At 34.4% G+C, this 22,456-nt stretch overlaps 6 protein-coding genes across 10 annotated transcripts; 3 read left to right on the top strand and 3 right to left on the bottom strand.

Annotated features, from left to right (window-relative positions):
• Nucleotides 1-2,964: 2,964 nt before the first annotated feature.
• Nucleotides 2,965-7,061, top strand: LOC108692671 (neurochondrin homolog). Its single transcript, XM_018201033.1, has 2 exons — nt 2,965-3,267; nt 3,374-7,061. Exon 2 carries the CDS (start codon nt 4,395-4,397, stop codon nt 6,627-6,629), a length of 2,235 nt encoding a protein of 744 aa, XP_018056522.1. The 5' UTR covers nt 2,965-3,267; nt 3,374-4,394; the 3' UTR covers nt 6,630-7,061.
• A 660-nt stretch (nt 7,062-7,721) lies between these two features.
• Nucleotides 7,722-8,659, top strand: LOC108692586 (N-acylneuraminate-9-phosphatase). Its single transcript, XM_018200897.1, has 2 exons — nt 7,722-8,355; nt 8,472-8,659. The coding sequence occupies exons 1-2, from the start codon at nt 7,722-7,724 to the stop codon at nt 8,657-8,659; spliced, it is 822 nt and encodes a 273-aa protein (XP_018056386.1).
• A 951-nt stretch (nt 8,660-9,610) lies between these two features.
• LOC108692668 lies at nt 9,611-12,719 on the bottom strand. The gene is made up of 6 exons (XM_018201026.1): nt 12,652-12,719; nt 12,345-12,574; nt 11,902-12,176; nt 10,718-11,069; nt 10,199-10,579; nt 9,611-10,142 (listed from the first exon to the last, which is right to left on the bottom strand). Exons 1-6 carry the CDS (start codon nt 12,692-12,694, stop codon nt 9,849-9,851), a joined length of 1,575 nt encoding a protein of 524 aa, XP_018056515.1. The 5' UTR covers nt 12,695-12,719; the 3' UTR covers nt 9,611-9,848.
• A 269-nt stretch (nt 12,720-12,988) lies between these two features.
• Nucleotides 12,989-15,545, bottom strand: LOC108692670 (PQ-loop repeat-containing protein 1). Of its 3 annotated transcripts, none has more exons than XM_018201030.1 (5): nt 15,321-15,538; nt 15,008-15,244; nt 13,997-14,133; nt 13,683-13,923; nt 12,989-13,596 (listed from the first exon to the last, which is right to left on the bottom strand). In XM_018201030.1, exons 2-5 carry the CDS (start codon nt 15,196-15,198, stop codon nt 13,404-13,406), a joined length of 762 nt encoding a protein of 253 aa, XP_018056519.1. In that variant the 5' UTR covers nt 15,199-15,244; nt 15,321-15,538; the 3' UTR covers nt 12,989-13,403. The 3 variants fall into 3 exon arrangements, with proteins under 3 accessions (XP_018056519.1, XP_018056520.1, XP_018056521.1); XM_018201031.1 differs by having other exon boundaries at nt 13,683-13,899; XM_018201032.1 differs by having other exon boundaries at nt 13,392-13,511; nt 15,321-15,545.
• A 766-nt stretch (nt 15,546-16,311) lies between these two features.
• Nucleotides 16,312-19,175, top strand: LOC108692669 (protein halfway). 3 transcript variants are annotated; one of them, XM_018201029.1, is made up of 9 exons: nt 16,312-16,622; nt 16,713-16,795; nt 16,874-17,135; nt 17,218-17,535; nt 17,606-17,775; nt 17,855-18,037; nt 18,124-18,282; nt 18,373-18,492; nt 18,574-19,175. In XM_018201029.1, exons 3-9 carry the CDS (start codon nt 16,874-16,876, stop codon nt 18,844-18,846), a joined length of 1,485 nt encoding a protein of 494 aa, XP_018056518.1. In that variant the 5' UTR covers nt 16,312-16,622; nt 16,713-16,795; the 3' UTR covers nt 18,847-19,175. The 3 variants fall into 3 exon arrangements, with proteins under 3 accessions (XP_018056518.1, XP_018056517.1, XP_018056516.1); XM_018201028.1 differs by having other exon boundaries at nt 16,312-16,795; XM_018201027.1 differs by lacking the exons at nt 16,312-16,622; nt 16,713-16,795 and having other exon boundaries at nt 16,868-17,135.
• A 68-nt stretch (nt 19,176-19,243) lies between these two features.
• On the bottom strand, nt 19,244-22,303 carry LOC108692667 (probable ATP-dependent RNA helicase DDX52). The gene is made up of 11 exons (XM_018201024.1): nt 22,203-22,303; nt 21,899-22,135; nt 21,496-21,681; nt 21,156-21,411; nt 21,014-21,086; nt 20,736-20,939; nt 20,564-20,654; nt 20,363-20,485; nt 20,145-20,295; nt 19,692-19,767; nt 19,244-19,477 (listed from the first exon to the last, which is right to left on the bottom strand). Exons 1-11 carry the CDS (start codon nt 22,287-22,289, stop codon nt 19,282-19,284), a joined length of 1,680 nt encoding a protein of 559 aa, XP_018056513.1. The 5' UTR covers nt 22,290-22,303; the 3' UTR covers nt 19,244-19,281.
• Nucleotides 22,304-22,456: the final 153 nt, after the last annotated feature.

Here is a 22,456-nt window from a genome sequence, read left to right as displayed (position 1 = left end):
TTAAATGTCTTTACATGACAGCGTCTGTGGTTAAAGTCTCGCTACAAATGTTTTGAAGCATTTAATGGACCAAAACAGAAGAAGAATTTTACAAACTGACCAAAACGCTTCAAAGCGTTTGCAGCATCGCGTTGATCGTATCCTAGAGATCCTATAATCAGGTTACGAGAGCCGTCGACGTTCTCAATTGTGTAGAAAATCGCGTATAGAATCTCCCGATTAATTTCGATAAAGAATGGCATGCTCACTCGTGCCTGGCGCCCAAACTATCGTTTTCGAGATCTTACGTGGCCCTCAGGAGAGGCTGCGTAAAAACATGTTTTCTGGTGAGGTGAAACGAAGGTTCGTTATAAAAACGGGAATTCTGAATCGAAAGAGAATTAGCTGCGAACGCGCGACAAAGTTGCGCCACGCTCGTGAGTGCAGTTGCAAATTTAGCGACTAGGGAATCGATTGTAGATTTTGAAAGGAAAAGTATTACTATTGACCAATTAAATTATTGCCTGTATTCATAGTCAGACCTTGCACTTAAGATTTCCTTAAATTTATCTTTAGATGCTCAGTAGTCAATGAAATAATTCGTAGAATATCTGAAGATAAATTTAAGGAAGCCTTAAATATAGGCCTGATTATGAATACTCTAGTAAATTTGTTCACTTTTGTAATTTTCATCTCATTTGAAGATACACAATCGACTCTTTGAGAATGCTTTCCAATTGCAATCCCTAGACACTTTCGGACAACGACACAAGTTGCGTTCCAATTATCCATTATCGTCAACACTATATACCTGGGGATCGATTTTGTATCTTGAAGGTGAAAATTATAAACGTGAGCGAATTTACTAGAATGCTGATTGTTTTATTAGTCAACAACAATAAATTTGCTCACTTATAATTTTCATCTTATTTAAAGATACAGAATCGACCCTCTGTACTCAGTCGAAAGCTGTGTAAGCTTGTGTTTTCTAGTGACAATTACATATTACTAACTGTAGCAGCTATAAGGAAGACGTTGAGTGGCCGGCACTTTTACTTTTTTTTATTTAATACAGGCAGAAAAAGCTACATTTAATCTAACTCTATCCGAAACAGATCTCAACTATGCACAGCATACACATTCTGTTCCAATTGAATCGCACAATGATACACTTTGTGCATTCCTGTGTATGTTGTGTTAAGATGTATTAAGCAATTAGAAAGCACCCAGAGTTTAATGAAAGTGACAACTCTGATTGGTTCTCCACCTTGGTCCACTCGATATTCTTCAGGGGGTCGATTGTGTATCTTGAAATAAAGTAAAAATTACAAAAATGAGCAAATTCACTAGTTATTGAATTAAATTAAATTATGAATATTCCAGTAAATTTGCTTACTTTTGTAATTTTCATCTCATTTCGAGATACACAATCGGTCAGGATAGCTTTGTACGTACAGTCATGTACTAAAGCACAGTATAAAGATATACAGTAGGGACAAGATCCCATTTTCTATTCAACCGCGCATATTTGCTTGCGCATCGTTCGCGGCCATGTTTTTAGTGGCACCAATCCCGATCAAAGCAGAAAACCTACATTTACTCCGTTACTGCAATCGCGTCATGACATCGCTTACTAAACGAGACGCTATCATGTCTCCTGAATAGCTGATTACAGCAATTAATTTTATGAAGCAATGTGACTGTGCGTGAATGTATCTGATTAATGGAAGATTTCACCAATTTGATGGAAGATTCTGAAAAGTTAAGATTTTTTTATCTTCTTTTTTTTTGTTGAATATAGACAGTAATTCCTAATACTATTGATACGATATTTGATCACAAAAGATATGGCGAAATCTGAAAACTCTGAAAAAGATCAAAAATGCCGATGCTGCTTATCCCTACTGTATATCCATATATTGTGCTAAAAGGTTGCAATGCTTTTTTTTCGAGTTTTAAATGAGGAATGAAACCTATTCACCAAGTCCTTATTTGTCAATCCATCAATAAGAACAAATTACTCGGCGAACAAGCTGCGTTCCAAAATCCAACGAAAAAAAAAGTTTTGCAACCTTTTAGTCGGTGAATATACACTCAAGGACTTCGATTCGTTCCCTCGGAAATTTTTACAAATTGTGACTACCTTTCTACATTAATACTCATAGTCCGTGCGCGATTAATGATTAAAGGATCCTTTACATAGAAAGGCTTAAACACAATAGGCACAGGCAATAGGCACAGGAAACAGAGAAATAACGAACTGTCCAATCACAGTTCTGTCAATTATAATATCGAACTTACATACCACAATTCTGATTGGACTACTCGTTATTCTTTGTTGCCTGTACCTATTGTGTTTAACCTTGAAATCATAGACAGTCGTGGAGTCTTAAGTCTTAGAACTGATACTATTAAAAACTGACATCCTTACGGGAGTTCGCGTCCTTGAGAATATTGAAGTGGTTAAGAGTTAAAAACTGATAATATTAATTTTATAATTTATTTCAATTTTTTAGTTCAGTAGACGTATTTATACATTTAGAACTCAATAATATTCGATTTTTTTTTTAAATTGTGATTTCAATGTTATCGTCAAAGTTTGATTATCAACAGAGATGATAACTACAGAGAAAAAATTATAATTTTTCTGTAATATATAAGATATTATAGCTTTACAAGTATGCACATTTATTTGTACAATTCTTGTACTCAGACTTATAGTAAATAAGTATTATAACAAATTCTTGTACTCAAATTTAATTTGAAAGTTGCATTAGCATCTTAAGACATGACTTAAAACAGTCTTAAAGTAACAACAGACTATGAATATCGCCTAAAGTCTCGCTATAAATGCTTTGAAGTGTTTGGTTGACCAATTAGAAAAATTAATTTTATAAATTGAATTTTACCATTCAAAAATTATTTTAAACCATTTCTATTCCACAATACATATTTCTGATAAATTGAAATTTTTATTCTCTGTTCCCTGTTCCTTTTATTGAGCGGAGCCTAATTTGTACCGCAATTGCAAGTTGTGGTCAATCAAGTAACTTATTAGTTCATGGTGCAATATACAAATTGATAATGAGGTAGCGCTCTTTGTAGCACTTTATGCGCTCAATTGGCGCCGTCATTACACTGTCACAGGGAATGGCGATGGAAGCTACATTCCGCGAGCGACGTAATTCACGGTCCTTCTCATCCAGCGTGTCTCTGAGTGCCGTCTTCTTCGATTTGGACAATACTCTCGTGGAAACTAGGAGAGCGGACAGTCAGACTTGCCGCAAGGTACGGGAGGATCACGTCTTAACCTAAGAACTACCTAAAGAATCAACCCTTTTTTCCCCCCGCCACTCCCCCAAATCTGATTAGCGATTTACTCCGTTTTTCCTAGAGCGAGACCAGACCGATTGCCGCCGTGAAATCGGGCAAGCGTGCTAAGCTCTTCGCGAGAAGTCGCACTCTCCCACGACGTTTTGCCACTCGTGTCGCAAGAATAGAAGTCGCTCTCCCTTCTCCCCGTCCCGTGTGTAATACGAGCCGATTCCCCGATATAGAGCGCTTTCTTTGCGACGCGATGGCTGTTCCAGGCTATTCTCGGCGCCGCATCTCGCACCCTCGCGCGGATTCTCGCGCAGATTCTTGCGAGAGATTTTAAATCTCCTCGTTTTAATCGTTCTTTTCTCGCCTTTCCACGTCTCTCCCCAGCGAATCGATGTGAACCCTCGTCTCGCTGGACGCGGAAAAGTGCAGAAAAGTGCAGCTGAATGTGGACGGATTTTCCTCGGATCATGCAAAGCAGTGCAAAGTCCACGAAGTTGGTCACGAAACGAGTCGAGATATGCCTGCTCAAGATCAAGAAAATTATTTCTAACCAAGAAATTTTCCTAAAGGAAAACTTGCGTCGTGGGATAATATGTTTTGTTGTTATTGCACGCAGAAATGATTCTGAAAGACATTCTAACTGATTGATCGATGACTATTTAATGCATTGTTCCGACATTATTAATCGTGGTAGTTTTAAGGTTACCGACACGCCTCGGGACGGAATTCCCGATACACTTCAAAGAGATAGTTTTAATGACGAAGCAGTTGCCAGCGGCAGACACGCGCACGTGTTCCGCATCCTCCGTTAGTTATTTTCGGCCACTTCGGTGAGTGTGTCAAAGGGCAAGGCTAGGCAGCGAGAGGACCGTTCTGGGAACTCTGCCAGTTGGCTCTCAACTATGATACGCGACGGACAGCACGACAACCGGTCCGACGCCTCTTAGAACTGCACGGTTTCGGAAATTGCTTTCTTGTGGCGTGGACACATCGACGACGTCGATACTGGAGCATTAGTTTTGCCGCTGGACTTCAGAGATAATTCACATTCTTTTCTTCTTTTTTTACTTCTTTCTAAACAGTCGAACACCATGAGTATCCCGGAGGGTGTCACGAAGTGCGTGGCCATACTAAAGGCGGTGGACACCGACTCGGAAAAGTTCGCCGCGCTGTTCATGGTCACCAAGCTGGTGAAAGGCAAGGATTGCAACTCTGCTGCCAAGAGAATGCTTTTTGAAACCATCGGAGCTAAGTTTCTCAAGAAGCTGTTGTCCAGCACAAGTGTCCCTGTGGACTGTCCACCGCAAGTCTATAAATCAGTGGCATTATCCATTCTTTCCGCGTTCTGTACAGATCCCGAATTAGCCTCTCATCCCGATATGGTGGGACATATCCCGGCACTCTTGGAGATAGTGTCTCAGGCTGACGAGGATGCGCCAGACGACATGCTAATCATCGTCAGCGAGGCTTACACTTGCTTGCAGTGTATCGCACAATATCCTCCTGGACAGAAAGCGTTGCTCGAGCAAAAAGCGATTCCAAAAATGTGCGATATATACGCGGAGAAGACCTTTCAGACGGATGAGGCTTTAAATATTCTAGTCACGTTGGTCAGTACGTTTGGACCAGAAGCTTGGAATCCAACAGATACTGAGCCCTTTCATGCTATAATGAATAAGATAGCTTTAGACTTCGAAACTGATCATACAGAGAGAAAATTCGAGCTATGCGCCATTCTACAGGCTTTATTGCAATCCTGCAGAAAAGAAGTGATATCCACGAATGCAAAGGAAGAATCTTGGCCGTTGAGCATTCACAAGGGTCTAAGCGATATTCTAGGATCGAAAATAGGTAAAAAGCAACGGGATCCAGCTTTGAAACTCGCGTCTGTGATGATAGATCTGTTGGGCGCGGATTGGGCCATGTCCGACAAAGAAAAACCAAAGATATTCTTCCTTCTGCTCATACAATTGGCGTCGATCGAAGTCCGAATGCAGTTAGAGGACAAGCAACTTAAAGCTGTGCTCGAGAATAGCGATTTGATCACGGCTTGCTTTATCATTCTCGAGATTTCAATCGGCTATATCGTTACAGATCAACTGGATTTGGAGCAGAAAGAAAAACAGTCTTTATATACGGCCTTGAAGGGCGCCTTCGCGGCTGTTATCGGTCTACTAAGTTCCGTATCAAAGATGAAAACATTGACGAATGTGAAAGAGAAGCTATTCATATGCGCCGTTGTCAGGGTACTTACAGCTTGGATGGCACAAGAAACGAGCGCGATGCGTCCGCAAGTTTACGCCGTGTTACCATACGTGCTGACGGTGGCTAACGATACCTTTTACGCGCATCGAAATAGGAAATTAGCCGAGAAAGTCAAATGTAAAGCTAAAGCAGATGAAGGACCGTCGTCTGAAGAACCAATCGTTCACGATCCAATAAGCGAGATTGACGTATTGAGACTACTATTGCCTGCTCTATGCTATTTGGCTGTGGAAGAGGCTGCCAGAAAGATTCTTCTTCAGCATAAGCAAGACGAAATCTTGTTCGAGTGTCTCTCCTATCATTGGACCATCGTACACTATAAGAAGCCGCCAGTGCCGAGATCGGAGCGTCTAAAACTTCTGCAAGATGGCAATCGCACGGAGGAGCTGGATCTGCATATTCTGGAGGAAATGAAGGATTCTAGAACCGCGATGGTGTCCATCTGCAATGTCTTGATGAACATCACTGTGCTGGAGGCAAAATTAGTGGAGGAATCGCCGACATTCATTTCGCTGCTGAAGTTCATCTACAACAATTTGCCGGAGCTAAAGCAGATTCCGGAGAATCTGGTGCTGCACGGTCATTTGGCAGTCTTAGGCTTGTTATTAATGAAGCAACAGGCGAAACGTATCAAGAAAAATGATTTCTCGATATGTCGTTACATTCAGGCTACCATAAGATTCCTATGGGATGCGTACATAATCGATGAAAGCAATGATCCTACCGAACTGGTAGTTTCCATGTCTTACAAGGAACACTGGATGGAACTAATGGAACTCTGGTTCCTGGGGATGCAGACGATGTCTGGCGTGCTGCAAGTGATACCTTGGTTGTCACAATTTACGATAGAATCCGGCTGGGCGGAGGAGATCATCGAAACGCTGAAACGAGTGAAGATTGGCGGTCTGGAACCGAATGTCAAGTCAGCCTTCGAGGATCTGCTGTGTCATTTGGTGAAGGCTGACGATAGCGTCGCATCAGTGTTGAAAAAATGCGGCGCGTTAACTGTCTGTCGAAATCATCGCATGATGGAGCTTGGAAAGCGCCTCTTTGGAGATTAGGATTGAGTAATGAGAACATTATTGTATAGTTTTTTGGTTTTATATTACGCGAGCGATGTAAAAAAATTATGCGGAATTATAGCGGAAGTAGCGAAGAATTAATTAAGCAAGGCGAACAATTAATCGAACTTTTATATAAAGAACTAAGATCTTTGTAAAATAGTCTGTAGTATGCGACTTGCGATTTAATTTATTTTACGCATCTCCTGCATACGATATTCGAAATACGTGTGCGCGCAATTCAGTGTATATTTAGACAGCATCATGTCTGGAAATAGTTTCCTGGCAAGCAAGAAAACTAAGAAACTTATCGCTCGAAGAAACTCTTTAAGTAAATCATGTATATGGAGATACATGAGATTTAATATGTATATTTCGTTTGTATGTGTGTTATTATCAAATGTGCTTCTTTTTACTTTGCCACATTGCGGAAGCGAAGATTGTAATAGTATTGATGTTACTATAATCCTAAGATGTTTTAATTTGAGAAAAGATTTTGTAATGAGAATAATAGTTTCCTATTAAATAGAAAAATTTTGTAAGCGTTCGCTTGATTTCATCACCATCATCCACTTTCACTTTATGTGTCTAACGTTTTTAATAAAGTTATTTTTAACAAAGGTATTAAAAGAAAGATTACTGGATAATGGAAATAATTTTGAAACAATTAACTGCAAGCTATGTGTGCATTGTAATCTTTTTTAAAGACAAGTTTCATGTTTTAATATCCAGAAATCTTTTAGCTACAACTTATAGGCTTTGGAAATAACATATGATGTTGTTGTTGTTGGCACAACTCATTTTGTTGTGATTACAGCAACGTCCGCGGATGCCACTTCGAGTGTCCACTAATCGGCTCGAGTATTTCAATGAATCAATGCATTTTCTAGGTAATCATTAATAATGAATTAAGTGTCCTAAAAATCCTTAACTGACCGCTGTATCCTGTCATCCTGAGATCTTCGTTAATTAATGAACTCCACATTCAATATTTATCTCTTCTACTTTACATCTTGTCTATCAAGAAATCGCTTTGCTAACAATTCTAATCTCTTTTTCTCTAACGAGGAGAAATTCTGCTATACAAGCACGATGATCATCTACGTGCACAGTTTTATTGAGTGTGGAAATTGCTTTTATCCTCATCTTTTCCTTTTTATTTTCAGTTCTTCACTCATCATTCTTTATCACAAAACATATGATTATAATAAAAGAGAGCTAACATTGTACGTTTACCTGCAGTTGACTGAGGAATTGAACCGGGAATATGGGATCCCGGAAGATGCGTCCGCCAAGATAACGGCCACGTATCTGAAGCAATTTAGAAAGTGTCCCGACAACGCAACTCTCACATTGGATGCTTGGCGTACCATCCTCTGGAACAAAGCATTGGGCTACAAGTATTCGCATCTAGCAAAAAAAATTTACGAAAGATGGCTCTATTTAAGATATCACTACATGATGCTGGCGCCAAACACAGTTTCTATGCTGCGTCAATTCAGGAAGAAATATCTGCTGGGTCTAATCACCAATGGACCGTCGAATGCTCAGTGGGAGAAGATACAGAAGCTGTCATTGAAACAATACTTTGATATTATCCTAGTATCCGGTGATCTGCCGTGGGAAAAACCAGAAGCAGAAATATTTCAAAAGGCGTGCCATTTTCTTAAAGTAAGACCCGAGGAGTGCATCATGGTCGGTGATAAGTTGGAGACTGATATTTTAGGTATTTTTAATAGATTTTCTTCTAACAATTTTATAATCTTTCAGAAATATCTTCGGAAATACATTTCTTTCAAAAGATATTAGATTGTATAAATGATATGAAAAATTATCGAATAGGTGGAATCGAGGCTGGACTGTACGGAACTGTATGGATACCTACCACGGATAAACCTCGTCTCTCGGTGGACGATCCTAAACCAGATTTTACAATAAGATACATAACAGAACTCCTCCGCATATTGGAGAGAGGTCCAAATGCGCCGGAACTCGAAGACTGTTCTTCAAATGGATCTGATGGCAGCTAATGAGAAGATGCATATTATATTAATTTTTTTTTTGAATGAAAAGCGACTCAATGCTTATAAGCATTTAATGTCTTATTAAGCAAGATTTATTAGATTTTTGTTGTATGTGTTAGCATTATTGTTTTTCTATTGTATATGTTTTATATATACGATAGCACTCAGATTTAATATATTGATTTACATTAGAATTGTTTTTTTTTAAGTTTTTAATAATTTTATTAGTTCTACAATTTTCAAACTTTTACAAAATTTTCATGGAATACGTTATGCCTTATCTGTACGCTATAGAAACTATCTTTATATTTCATATGATACTTTAATACGAAAAACACACATATACACACACAGAATTTAAAACAAATGCAATTATTTTGATAATATTATATATTAACACTTTATGAAAATTGTTTTAAATGACGAGAGAACCACCGCATGTTATGTTTATAGTTATTTAATGACTTACCGAATTAATGCCAAGTGAGATGTTTTCAGTTACCTTTTCGAAGTTACCTTCTTAAAGTTAAAATAATTGTAGTGTACCGAATAAGAAGGAGACAAAACTCATGTACAAAACAAAATGCACAAACAGAGCTAGTAGCTGTAGATAAACGAACAAAATAATACATGGCAACCATATGCAACTATTTTATTGTCCGTATACATACACTTAAAAAAAACCTTAATATATGTAATATATGTATATTTAAGAAATCTGCATAATATATGAATTTTCCTGTTGTACAAACGCGTATCATTTGTGTATCTGTACATAGAGATACACGTGAGACATGTACATGGTACCTATTTTTTCATGTATATTTTATCTCTTGAGAATTCAGCTTGTTGAACGAATTACAAACCACAGATCCTCATACAGATGTATTGTGAAATCCAATATAAGAGAACAGATAAATAAAAGATATATACGAATGTGAAATAAAATCAGCGTACTTTGTTTTCTAACACTGATATATTATCAAGTGATAAATAAATTATTTTTTTTCCTGTGTGAACTAAATATTGCATATCCAATGTTTATTTAGTTGCTAATACAATAAGTTACTCGAGGGCGATATTTATAAGGACAATATGACGAGCAAGACATTGAAAGCAAATGTTCATAACGAAGAAACAGAAATAAATTCATTAATTCAGTTTACGATTTTGCTAATTCTGTTCAGATGTGATTTCAGATTCTCTCTTCTCCTTTTCCATCTTCTCCTCTTTCATTTTCTTCTCTTCCGTCTTCTCTTCCGTCTTCTTCTCTTTCGTCTTTTCCTCTTTCCATTGTCTCGTCTTGCATGGATACGAAATTCGATATTAAACTCGGTTCTTGTTTTTCAGAAGACTCAATTAAATGATCCACGGCAGAATTATCATTAGCACTTTCAGCAATCACAGAAATCTGCTTGTCGTTGTCTTCCAGTTCTAAATTGTCTACTTTCAAGACCGAAGAATATAAAGTTTCCACGTCCATTTGTGTCTAAATAAAGATTATTATTTATTTTCGGAATAATGAAAAATGTTGAATTATCTTACCCCTTCAGTGAGGTTGATATCTCTACTCTTGTGACGTAAATTGTTATAAATATGTTGAACTTGTTTCGGATCTACACCTGCTTCTACCAACGATACCAGCACATCTCTTTCGGTGATAAGTAGTTCAGGATTTGCATCGACCAGCATCACTGATTTCGTAGTAAATTTTGGAGATCTGTCAGCTTTCATCATTTTCTGATAAGATTCTAATTTTTCCATCACTTTATTTTCATTCAAAATCTTCGGCGGCGTAGGTGGCCTAATCTCAGATATATTTAATAATGTTTGCGCATGGATCAAATCTTCTAGTTCTTCGTCAGTGTCTGAATCCGCCATATTTAAGGAGATCTTTAACTGATAAATCTCGTACAGCATTTTATTCTGAAATAAAAGAGAAAATCCATAAAGATAATATATTGATAAATATTGAGGGAGATACCAATAATATTTAAGAAATTGTAAGATATTAAAACAGTATTCTTTTACATTTATGGCAATTTTATTATTTATGTTTAATACCATGTTTAATATTCCTTTATATTGATTAATGTGCTTCTTAAATACATCCTGCAACTCTTTATCAGTATAAAGACCTCTCTGCATTATTTCTTTGGTAATGTTATAAACAAATTTAATATATTTTTTCTCTTCTTCTTTTTGAGAATTGTTTGGATTTGTGAATTGTTTGGACTCTTTGATATATTTTTCATCGCAAAAATTGTAATGTTGCGAGTCACTTGAAGATACCGTGTGATAATCGATTTTTGTCTGTGAATTTTGTTCTGGGGATTGAGATCTTGATTTAAACATCATTGAATTTAATCTAGTAGCTGCGCAAGGAGATGGGAGCTCTTTTTCGTATCTGCACCTTCTACAAAAATGAAAAATGAAATGAAAAAAAAAAATATATATATATATATATATGATAAATCTCGAGTATGTAATGTATTTTAAACATAGATAATTATAATACTTATAAAAAATATACAGGATATCCCAGAATGATCGTCAAATATTTCGTGCATAGGACTAAACTGAGTCAAAAAGTCCTCTACCATTTTACAATTTTCCCAATAGTTAACAAGATTATTAATAATTAAAAATCGCCGAACATTCATTTTTAATAATTTTTTACTTAAGTACTATCAATTTTACAGAAAAACAGCAAGAAACAAAAATTGTTTAATTTCTTCTCATAGAGTTCTAAGAATTCCTTCAGAATTTTTTTATCAACTTTTTAGTACTGCATTTTCTTATATATACATATATTTTTACTAACAACTATTTTTATCAACATGAGAAAATACGGTACTAAAAAATTCTGAAAAAATTCTCAGAACTCTATGAGAAAAAAAAAAAATAATTTTTGTTAGCTTTCTATAAAGTTGATAGTACCTGAATAAAAAATTATTAAAAATTAATATTCAAAAATTTTTAGTAATTAATATCTTGTTAACTATTGCAAAATAATAAAGGGCTTTGCAATTTTAATTTAGTTCCGCTCTACCAACACACGAAATATTTGGCAGTTATTCTGGGACACCCTGTATATGTAAATCTCATGTAATTTATTTTAAATATAGATAATTAGCATATTTATAAAAAAATATACATATATATATTGAAAGTTACAGCAACAATTTTTATGGGAGAGGGAGGAAGTTGAATAAAATTAATAATTTGAATCTTTAATACGAACTCACCTCTGTTGCAAAAAGCATATTGATGGATTGACTATATTAGGGACATCTCGCGTAGATTTCTGTTCCTTTTTGCAAATAAAATTTGATTCTGAAAATTTTTTACGTTTCAGCGAACATGGTGATGTTATTCTTCGATTCTTTGATGTTGATTGTTGCCGTCGATCCATTTGATCGGTTTCGTCACAACATGTGTGATTACTACAAGCTTTCAATTGATCTAAATTACAATTGCAAACGTCCAGATGCTTCGCGTTTAAACATATTTCTAACATATCCTACATGAAAATTTCAAAGCACACATTTAAAAAATCATTTTGATTTCAAAAAGTAGCAAATTCTTAATCGCTAAAATCACCGATTAGCTTAATAATTGTAGAAATCTATCCGTTTGTTACATTCATTCTAATTTATAATTTTGATATGTTAGCTGTACTGAACTTTACCATGGGATGATGTTGAGTATCATAGGCCAATCTATCAATGACATCATCCAGATGCAAACAGACTTCGCAATCATAAGCTCTTTGCACTTTGTATCGCTGAATTCTTTTCAAATAAATTTTATTTCTTGTATCAACTACGCTTCTTGCCAATAAAACCCGTCGTAGATGCAAGCTCATTGAATTATACGCTGCCAATTGTTCAAAATAATTCTGTCCCGTTTGATTATAAGCTACATTTTTTTTATAAAATTTTTAATATTACAATTATGAATTAGAATACTATTACATACGTATTATAAACACTTACTGCTGCTTTTTAGATTAACCTGCTTCTTCACACATCTTGTCATTTCTGACGAAAAATTCAAATATACGATTCTCGATAACTATAATAATAAAAGATAATTATTGAGCAAAAGAAAATTCTCTTAAAAAATTTTGAGCAATGCAAAGTGATTCGATGATATTAAAAATTTTCCATTTTCTCTTTAGACGGGAGCTATGCCATGTCTGCCACAGTCTTCCACTTTATTCATGAAGTGAAGTTTTGTTGATGATCTGTCACTAAGCAACGGACACGTGTTAACGGACTCCCGCCATTTGTATTCTGGTACTCTCATTAATAACATGGGAATATGCATATGTAGCTATACAATTAATATAATTCAATAAGATTATATTTATAATCAATAATAACATTTAAAAGTAACATTTAAAATTGTATATGAGGAACAGATGATTACATTTGGCATAGAATGGAATGATTAATATAATGAGATATGAATTTTATAAAATAAATTGTATGTTTATATATTAAATATCGATAAATACTAAAATTGTTATCAAAATATTAATTACACTTTGTTCGATAAATATTAAGAAACTTAAATACATATAAATGTGTTTGATGACGATCAGTCAATATAAAAATATAATTTCTTTTTATATTTTACTAGATCACTATTAAAAAGTTAAAAATCTATATATTTAGACTTAGGCGAAATATTATTGTTGTTCGGAAAGTTCTGTTTTCAATAGACAGCGACAGCAAAATGATCTTCAATCCGATCTCGTTGGAGCTCTTGTATGTACATTATTATTAGTCTTGTAAAGGTATACTTGTGCTAAAATGGCAACATCGATCGTGACTTGAATGGCACCGCACACCTGAAATTGCACGGGAGTATCTCTCAAAATAAAGTAACATGTTTTGAAAATATCTCCCACGGTCCACATTGCCACCATTGCTATGCTAAAATTACAGTAAAATATTAATTAAATGTATATATGCATAATTTACATAGTTTATTTTTTTTCTGTATAATATCTAATCCTCACCTCATTCCTACAGTTGACTTGTTTGACGAATTGCGAAGAAATTGAGGAACTCCTAGCATAGCTTCTATCAATACTGCTAAGAATCCAACAATTTCAATAAATATCGGTATATCCAGAAATAAATATGTTATCACACCACCTGCGCCAGCGAACAAAACCATGAAACCCAAGTAGGACTTGAAATCTGTCCACTTCCAAAAGAATCTAGCATCCAAATCTGCAAAGTGTAAAAATTCGCTACCTATAAATGCAGGTATTTATATGTATATACAAATCAGTATCTATATATATCTGCAATAATAAGATATATTCACCTGTAAGTACACGCTCTTTTGCTTTGATTATCTGTGTTCTGTTTTGTACATTAATGCAAAGTTTAATCATAACAAACATTGCCAGAATCATAAGTATACTTTGTAACAAAAGCGGAAGTTCATAACGTTTGCCAAACCTGTAAAGAGAATGTATAGTATCAGTATTTGGAGACACATGATCTCCATGATATCATGGAGACACATCATCAATGATATATTTTTGTCATCATATAATAATAAACATGTATTCACTCTCCATAGAGTGAAGATTTAAAGATCCAAATGATTGATCAACTTTGAATTATTTTGTCGATTCAGTCTCAGATTTAAATATATATAGAATAAGTAAAAAAATGTTTCAGGTCATACAACTGTACAATCATCCTATTCTTAAGTGTTGAAAGAGTAACTAGTAGTTTCAAATTATTTGAAACTAAAAACTCTTTGAAAAACAATTGTCCTTTACTCAGGTGGTCTAGGGTTAAAATGGAAATTCAAGGTAATCTGTGAAGACGTGAAGACATGCAAAATATCAGAACATTATTAAAATATTATATACAAGAATAATATATGAATAATATATTAAATTATATTAAGCAGTAAAAGTTTTTATGGAGTCTGTTAGAAAAGGAAACATGACAAATAGTATGCCTTTTAACAAGGGATACAAGTGAAACAATGTGATACAATGGATCATTATATTCTTGTTTACCAATGTTAAATGTCAAAGATGATGTAATCACTGTGTCGCTTGTGGATTGGAAGACACACACATGTCATCTTCGTTTAACATTGGCAAACAACAAGGATGTAATGATCCAATGTGTCCACAAGGTACAGGTCAACACGATGCTACAAACGTTTGAAGCGTTTTTTTAATTGGTCAATTTGTAAAATTCTTTCTTCTAATTGGTCTATTAAACGCTTTAAAACATTTGTAGCAAGACTTTGACCACAATGTCATTTGTGTTGCTTGTTGGAAGACACATCATGTCTCTGGCAGATACAAACCAGAATAGTATACGAAGCGTGTTGGCGATCAGGAGAGTAAGGCAAACATAAAGAGAGAATCCTTCAGCATCTTCCTTCCTTTTGATTTCCTTGTATTGTGGTACATAGGGTACAACCGCGCCAAAGATCAATGCACAGGATGCGATCCAACCGGCTAGATTCTTCAGGTTCAACTCGTACGTGTCGTCCATCGTCACAGGCCTTCGTTTCTAACATACCGCGTACTCCGCCGTCGATCTATCACATCGAGAAGAGATGTTAATTATACGTGCGAACAATTAACGAGATAATCGTACATGTGATAATAATTTACGTTTTTAGGTTACAAGCCGGCCATTCATCGTCATATCGCTGATACGTGCCCCATGAACACGTATCCATATTCAAATGTCAGCTGGACGTTGGTAGGCCGAATTTACTCGCAATATGTTGAGATAAATATATGTCATTGCATCGTATCAAATTTCCCTTGATACAATGTTTACGTTCGATACAGCTCGAGACAAAGAGCGTATTTTTATTTATTTCTATTTTCGTACATTTTCCAACCGCATCAACACGCGAGACATTTCGCGAGTGACCAATAGAGGTCATCACAAAGCTCGAATTTTTAAATTTTTTTATATTGTGCAAATAATATACTAAATAAATAATAAGCACTGAATCAGCTGTTCCCAAGATTTCTAACTCTGACACTGATATCAGTATTTATGCTTATTACTTTTTTTTTTCTATTCAGCTTGAAGAAGAAAGAAATATATGTCGAGTCATAATTGTTCAAATCTTTATAAATCTTGGATAGCATTGAAATAAATAAATATAAATATTCCAGGCATAATGAGAATTAATGTTTAAAAGATATATGTCATAAAGATAATATGCAAAATTTAATAAAAATATTTTTTACCAACTAAGTACCTATAATCAATATGAAAGAAAATATACTTATTATTTGTTGATATTAATACGTTAATGCATAAAAATCTGCATAAATATATAATTAATTGGATAAGTAAAAATAATTTCATGTTAACCTTGCAAAATATCAAAATAATTATAAAATGTATAATCCGTATATAAATTATAATTATATAAAATTTCAAAACGACAAAAATTATCATTATTAAGATTATGTACATTCGGTAATAGAGTTTTTCAATTATCTTCGGAACCACTAAATCTTCTCAAACTGATAAAAATATGTAAATCGTTTGTCATTGAATATTCTCTATTTATACAATTTTTCTAAAAATAACAATTAGCCGAAAATAGAAGTTAAAGAAATTGTAGTGTAAAACGTAAAATGTAAATCAACGACGATTATAATTCGTATTATTGTTGATGACACCGTAAACAGAATATAATATAATATTTCATTTCAATTATTCAGTAAACTGATAACGATAGGCATACATGTTTTTCTCTTTTTATCATATAATTGACGTACTCGGTTCGAGCAAGTGAAACGAGTGTAATGAACGCGGCCAAGTGCTCGACCGAGCAATCGCGATTCATCAACAGGCCGACCCGAGCGACCCGGAGTGTTGGTCGGGATTAAACGGATTAATTCATTTGTGTCACCCGCCGCGGCAAAGCGAGGCCCGCGAGCAATCAAGTATGTTCATTGAATTAGCTCGGGAGAAGGGAAAACACGCCGTTACATCGCGTTAATTGCAGTCGCAAAACACGTAACGCTTTTCTACAGGTACAATTACAAGGCATAATACCAAACAAAACAATAACACTATTGTACGAATACATATTTAACTGCAGCAAGATTGAAAAAAGGTAATTTCTTACCTTCTAGATATATAAATATTTTGTAAAAAATTATGCACGATATATAATTATATATATTGAATGCAGATGCAGTGGCTAGCCTTAGTAATTTGCCTTTATGCTGGAGTAGCCAGTGCACGTACAGAGGAGGATCAGCAGACGTCAAGTGCAAGTGGAGTCTCGAATTCTCTTCCAGAACAGTGTTTTTACAGACACCCGATAGATTGTCCGACCTCGGATTCAAGATGTCCCTGTAAGAGGATCACTCTTGCAAATGTACCTGAGGGAAATGCTGCGCTTTGCTGTAATACAGATCAACAAAGTCTAGAAGATGGTCTCTCTTGCATAGGTAAGAATTGTAATGCAAGAATTTTTTCTTTTAATTTATCCAATAGTATATATATTCAAGTATTTTCGCTACTGTGTCTTAGGATTTCAACATTCAAATATAAGTTACGTTCACATACGTAACGCGACGTTGGATGTATTTAATGTAAGTGAAGTTCGTTGGAGGATGCTGAAATCTCTGGCCATAACCGATGGCAAGATTAATCGACTACGAGGGCAGTTTCGCATGATGACACCCATACAATGTCTGAATCTCTCAAATAATGAGCTGCGCGAGGTAGAGAATAATTCGCTGACACGTTTGGTGCAACTCACTACGTTGGATCTGTCTTATAATAAACTCACTTACCTTCCAGCTTTAAATACGATGAATGGCCGAGAATTCTGGTTAGACATCTCTGGTAAACAAGCTGCTGTTCAATCTTGTTATCTTAATTAAACATATACTTATTAACATTTTTTTTTCTATAGGAACGAATAAACTTTCGTGTCATGACGTATATCATTATATCAATAAAACTGGCGAAAAGCAAATCACATTTAATCGCGAGAATGAGACAGTGTGTTCTTCCATGGCAACATGGCATTGGTTTAATACTACTGAACAAGTGCCTCTTTCGCAGGTTCTTTATCTCAGTTTGGTATGTTTTAACAAATGTAACACTCTTGTATAAAATTTTATATATAAGATATAATTAGAATTAATCTTGATCTTTTTAGTTGCAAACAGAATGTCCGAAAGGTGATACCTGGCAATGTCAGTGTGATATTAGAAGACTAGACATTATCGAAGGTAAACCACCTACACACGCTGTAAGTGTAGATTGCAGTGGAATGCAGCTGACGGAGCTACCCGAAAAATTACCACAAAACACTATAGCCCTGAACATTTCCTATAATAATGTATGCGCGACATGTTAGATAAGGTTCTACATTATTTATCGCGTATGGACTTTATAATGCAAATTTTCTCTGAATTTTTCTTTTAGATTACAGTTTTAGATGATCTCAGTACTAATCCACGTTACGAGGATCTACGAGAGTTTTATGCGGATTATAATAATATCTCATCGATAAATAAATTGGAAGGTTCTAAATTTTTGGATAATTATGCTATCTTGAGTTTACGGTACAATAAAATTAAAGTAGTAAGTAAAGTCAGTAAACAAAGAAATATATATTTAATTCTTCGATGATATCCAATTAGCATTAACATATCTTAATTATAATATGTTTAGCTGCCAACATACATATTAAGTCCAAGCGCACATCATAAGAACTTCTTGAGCTCGAGAAATTTAGTCAGATTAGGAGGCAACAAGTTGCATTGTGATTGTAATACTGCTAAACATTTAAAGGTACAGTATAATGTTTATAAAAAAGAAACAGATAAGTATAAGATATAATATTAAAGGATTTTTTTTTACTTTTCGTTTCAGGCGTGGTTACAAACGCGGATATTGGATTCCGATGAAGTAATGTGCGAAAATGTAAAGGAAAAAGTTGTAGATCTAGAGCCATCGAAAATGTGCGTGTATCCGGGAGATTGGACGGACTACATATATTATATTATCGCTACCGAAGTGATACTTTTAATAGGCTTGATTGCCAAAGTGTCTTACGATTACTGGGTGTTCAAAACGGCAGGATATCTTCCATGGCCAGCGAATAAAATGCCAAAATTGCCATGCGATTGGTTATTTGAAACATAGATTGCATAAGTAGGTATAATAAGAATTCCTAACGTACAATGAAACTGTGCAATAAAAATATACAGTTAGGATATATTAAAAGTGCCTAATGCGTCTGGATTTTCTATCAAATGTCCAGCACTTAGACAATATTTCCTAGATCTTCTAAGAACAGAATTTCAAAGTAATCTCTGTACATATGCCATGACAAATATTGTATAAAATTTCATATTATTGTTAAAACATTATTGTTAAGGAATGTGTTATATATAATTTTATAAACAATTATAGATTTATAAATTTTATATGTAAGTATTGATACAATAAATTATTTACAAACAATTTCTAAATCTTTTGTACGCAGATCTTTTTAAAAAATATTTTACTTTTTATAAAAAGACCCTATTACCACCCACTTATTTCACATTAAAAAAAAAACGAATATCATATTTACACTTACATTTCTTTTTCCAACTCTGACTTCTTTTTGACGCATGATTTCTGTTTACGTTTATATGTAGGCACGGTTAATATTTTTTCACGCATGGGTGCCGTACGCTCGAGCTTACGTCGTTCCTTCTTACTGTGCTTCTTCATGGCTAACATGTAATCCGGTACGTCGCATCCAGAGGCTCGCAAAACCGTCGCAATACTAAGAAACGAGTTTTATGTTTCAATAAATAATATTTGGGTTGTCCGAAAAGTTTGTGCCGACTAATCTATATAATTTAATAAATGTATACTAAAATTGAAATCTTCTGCGTTTCAATTTTCCTTTAAACTCGGCACGAAATTTCCGGACAACCCAATATTATTTATTGAAACATATACAGGTATACATATATGAAAGAAGAATCAATATATACCTCCGTAAATTCACCGTATCTTGTTGAGTGAAAAACGTTACTGCCTTTCCCTTGTGACCGGCACGACCGGTACGACCTGTTTCGGAAAACGTAAGATGTTTAAGTAAGAAATAGCTTGACAGATCATTCTATTTCTTTGAATGTACTCTTGGAATATGAAAATACTGTGATATAATGGCAAGATAGTAGATATCTTAGTGAATGATAATATCCATTCTTTACATTCATCATGTTATATTATCTCCATTCTATACGAGAGCATGACCTTTTTCTATTGTTAGCAACATACAATACAATAATAGCTTACACAATACCAAAAGAGAAGAAAGGCTACTATTTCTAGCTGAACATATTTTAACAATAAGAAGGGAGGAAAAGAAGAATGGTTAAAAACAGTTGTCAAAGAAATAGAACAGCTCTATTTTTATTGTGGGTTTACTGACCAATACATACCTATTCTGTGAATGTAAGAGATGGCAGATGGGGGAAAATCATAATTTATAACAAGATTTACGCCTTTAAAATCTATACCTCTGCCCATTAATTCTGTGCAGATCAAAACCCAAATCTTTCCTTCTCTAAAGCAACGCACAGTATTGTCTCGCTAGAGGAATATAATGATTAATGTACAATTAGATAGATTGCGCGAAATAATCTTTTTTTTATCATACCTGTGTCATTGTTCTGTCAGCGTGAATAACATCCACATTAATTCCATCGTATATAAGCTCATTAAAAAGTTCTTGAGCCCTCTCTTTGCTTTGTACAAATACTAAGACCGGTGGTGATATACCCTTTATAGATAATTAGAAACACGTTTAATCACAATATTCAAAAAAAATAAATAAAACATTCCAAATAAATTGTCCTACCTTTTGAATAATGTTTCTAAATTCCACTAATTTACCTCTTTCGCTTCCAACAAAAAGAAGCTTCTGATCTACCAAATCTGCAGCTGCATTTCTATACAAAATAAAAAGGAAACATAATTATTTAAAGTTTCCATGGTTATTACAAAATTTATCAAGACACACAAACTCATACCTTTGTCCAACTGTTACTGTTATAAGACCCTTCATATTACAACGGCACCACTTTGACACTGCTGGAGTATTTGTCGCACTGAACATACTGCGACGTAAATTTGTACTAACACAGGCTTTTGTAATCTCTTCTAATTGCTCCCTAAAACCACGTATTCCTTCCTCGAAAAGTTTATCGGCTTCGTCCACAATCAACCATTCAACACTATAAAAACAGAATAAGAATATTATTGTGCTTAAGTGATTTTAATCAATATATTGTAACTATAAAAAACGTACTTATTTAATGAAATGGCTGGAGGATCTTGATTTAAGAGAAATACTAATCGCTTTGGTGTAGTAATTAAAATATCTGGAACAGAAATAATAAATTTAATTTAAGATCATTTCTATATTAAAATTTTCACACTAGCTAACTCACCAAACTTTTGCGAGCTTGAAGGCCCATATTTAATAAGAGCCTGATTCACTTTACTAATTATATGAATTCTAAAGTCACAGCCGTCACTCAATTTCAAACATTCCCTATAAGTCTGTTTGGCTAACTCCCTTGTAGGATTTAAAATAACAGCGCGAAAACCCTTCTTTTGTGGTCCTCGTAAATTATGAATGATTGGTAATAAAAATGCTGCAGTTTTTCCAGATCCTGTCGGGGCACAAGCCAGTATCTGTCTACCCTGTCATTGAAAAAAAAAAACTTATTAAAACAATACTTGTTAAAAATATTTTTATTACACAGCTTATTATAAAAATTCACTTACTTCTAACATAATTGGCATTGCTTGCATCTGTATTGGTGTTGGATATAAGTATCCACTGTTTTTCATATTATTTAACAAATTTTCTGACACCTGATAGTTAGTTTTTAATTCATTAAATTCTAATATTAATCTAGGTACATGATTGCCTGTGACTGAAATACGATTCATGTTCCTCAGATGGTTTATCTGAAAAATTAAAGATATTTTAGATATGTTAAAAAATATTTTTTTACATTTATATTAGGCCTATTATTTCGAAGATTACAAAGAATTCAAATTTCCAAAATTAACTCTAAATCTTCTAAGTTTAAAGTATTTGGGAATTTCACACAAAGTATCGAAAATATGAATTCTCCAATTTTGTGAAAAGTAACAGCTGTAATTTCACTATAGAATATCAAACCTTTTCTTGTTCCAGTTTTAATATCTTGTCAGCAGTTGTGACTTTTTTACGTTTTTTAACTGGAACACTTCCATTTTTCGGTATCGATAATCCATTCAGTAATGTTATTTCATCAACATCTTCGTTTTCATCTTTATATTTTCTTTTTGCTTTGCTTTCTATAGGTTCTAATACTTCGTCTTTTATTTTCTCAATTGTATTGTTTATTTCGACTTCATTTTTACTTGGTTTCATAATCTAGCAAAATATAATTTTAAATGAGCACATGAAAAACATATCCTTTAAGGATTGAATAATTGATTACCTGAAATCTTTCTGCATCTTTTCGAAAGCGTTTTACATCAAATTTAGCACCGATTGCAAGCTTTTTGAAAAGATCGTGAGCATCCATAATATTAATATATAAAAATTGTTTACAAAATTAAGTCACATAGACCACGTGTAAACTCGCGTGCTTGCAGAATAATCGGGAACAATAAGCAAAGTTGGCGTATATTCAAATGATTAGTATCAGAGGTATTTGAGGTTAGAAAATGTGTAGATAAGGAAGGAAATACG

This window comes from Atta colombica, unplaced genomic scaffold (assembly GCF_001594045.1).
Source record: "Atta colombica isolate Treedump-2 unplaced genomic scaffold, Acol1.0 scaffold78, whole genome shotgun sequence".
Taxonomy (NCBI): Eukaryota; Metazoa; Arthropoda; class Insecta; order Hymenoptera; family Formicidae; genus Atta; species Atta colombica.
The sequence above is the reverse complement of the archived record's forward strand: the minus strand, read 5'-3'. Positions and strand labels throughout refer to the sequence as shown.

Coding starts and splice junctions, on each gene's coding strand:
- LOC108692669 (XM_018201027.1), top strand. CDS start 16,868: ATGCAGATGCAGTGGCTAGCCTTAGTAATTTGCCTTTATGCTGGAGTA. Junction 17,776..17,854: donor AGGTTCTTTATCTCAGTTTG/GTATGTTTTAAC, acceptor TGATCTTTTTAG/TTGCAAACAGAATGTCCGAA. Junction 18,038..18,123: donor TGAACATTTCCTATAATAAT/GTATGCGCGACA, acceptor TTTTTCTTTTAG/ATTACAGTTTTAGATGATCT.
- LOC108692668 (XM_018201026.1), bottom strand. CDS start 12,694: ATGACAAGATGTGTGAAGAAGCAGGTTAATCTAAAAAGCAGCA. Junction 12,177..12,344: donor ATACTCAACATCATCCCATG/GTAAAGTTCAGT, acceptor ATTTTCATGTAG/GATATGTTAGAAATATGTTT. Junction 10,143..10,198: donor ATATCAACCTCACTGAAGGG/GTAAGATAATTC, acceptor ATCTTTATTTAG/ACACAAATGGACGTGGAAAC.
- LOC108692586 (XM_018200897.1), top strand. CDS start 7,722: ATGATCATCTACGTGCACAGTTTTATTGAGTGTGGAAATTGCTTTTAT. Junction 8,356..8,471: donor GTTGGAGACTGATATTTTAG/GTATTTTTAATA, acceptor ATTATCGAATAG/GTGGAATCGAGGCTGGACTG.
- LOC108692667 (XM_018201024.1), bottom strand. CDS start 22,289: ATGGATGCTCACGATCTTTTCAAAAAGCTTGCAATCGGTGCTAAATTT. Junction 21,087..21,155: donor TTCAAGCTCGCAAAAGTTTG/GTGAGTTAGCTA, acceptor TTTCTGTTCCAG/ATATTTTAATTACTACACCA. Junction 19,768..20,144: donor CTCTTACATTCACAGAATAG/GTATGTATTGGT, acceptor TTTCCGAAACAG/GTCGTACCGGTCGTGCCGGT.
- LOC108692671 (XM_018201033.1), top strand. CDS start 4,395: ATGAGTATCCCGGAGGGTGTCACGAAGTGCGTGGCCATACTAAAGGCG.
- LOC108692670 (XM_018201030.1), bottom strand. CDS start 15,198: ATGGACGACACGTACGAGTTGAACCTGAAGAATCTAGCCGGTTGGATC. Junction 13,924..13,996: donor AAAAGAGCGTGTACTTACAG/GTGAATATATCT, acceptor CTGCATTTATAG/GTAGCGAATTTTTACACTTT. Junction 13,597..13,682: donor AAGTCAACTGTAGGAATGAG/GTGAGGATTAGA, acceptor CTGTAATTTTAG/CATAGCAATGGTGGCAATGT.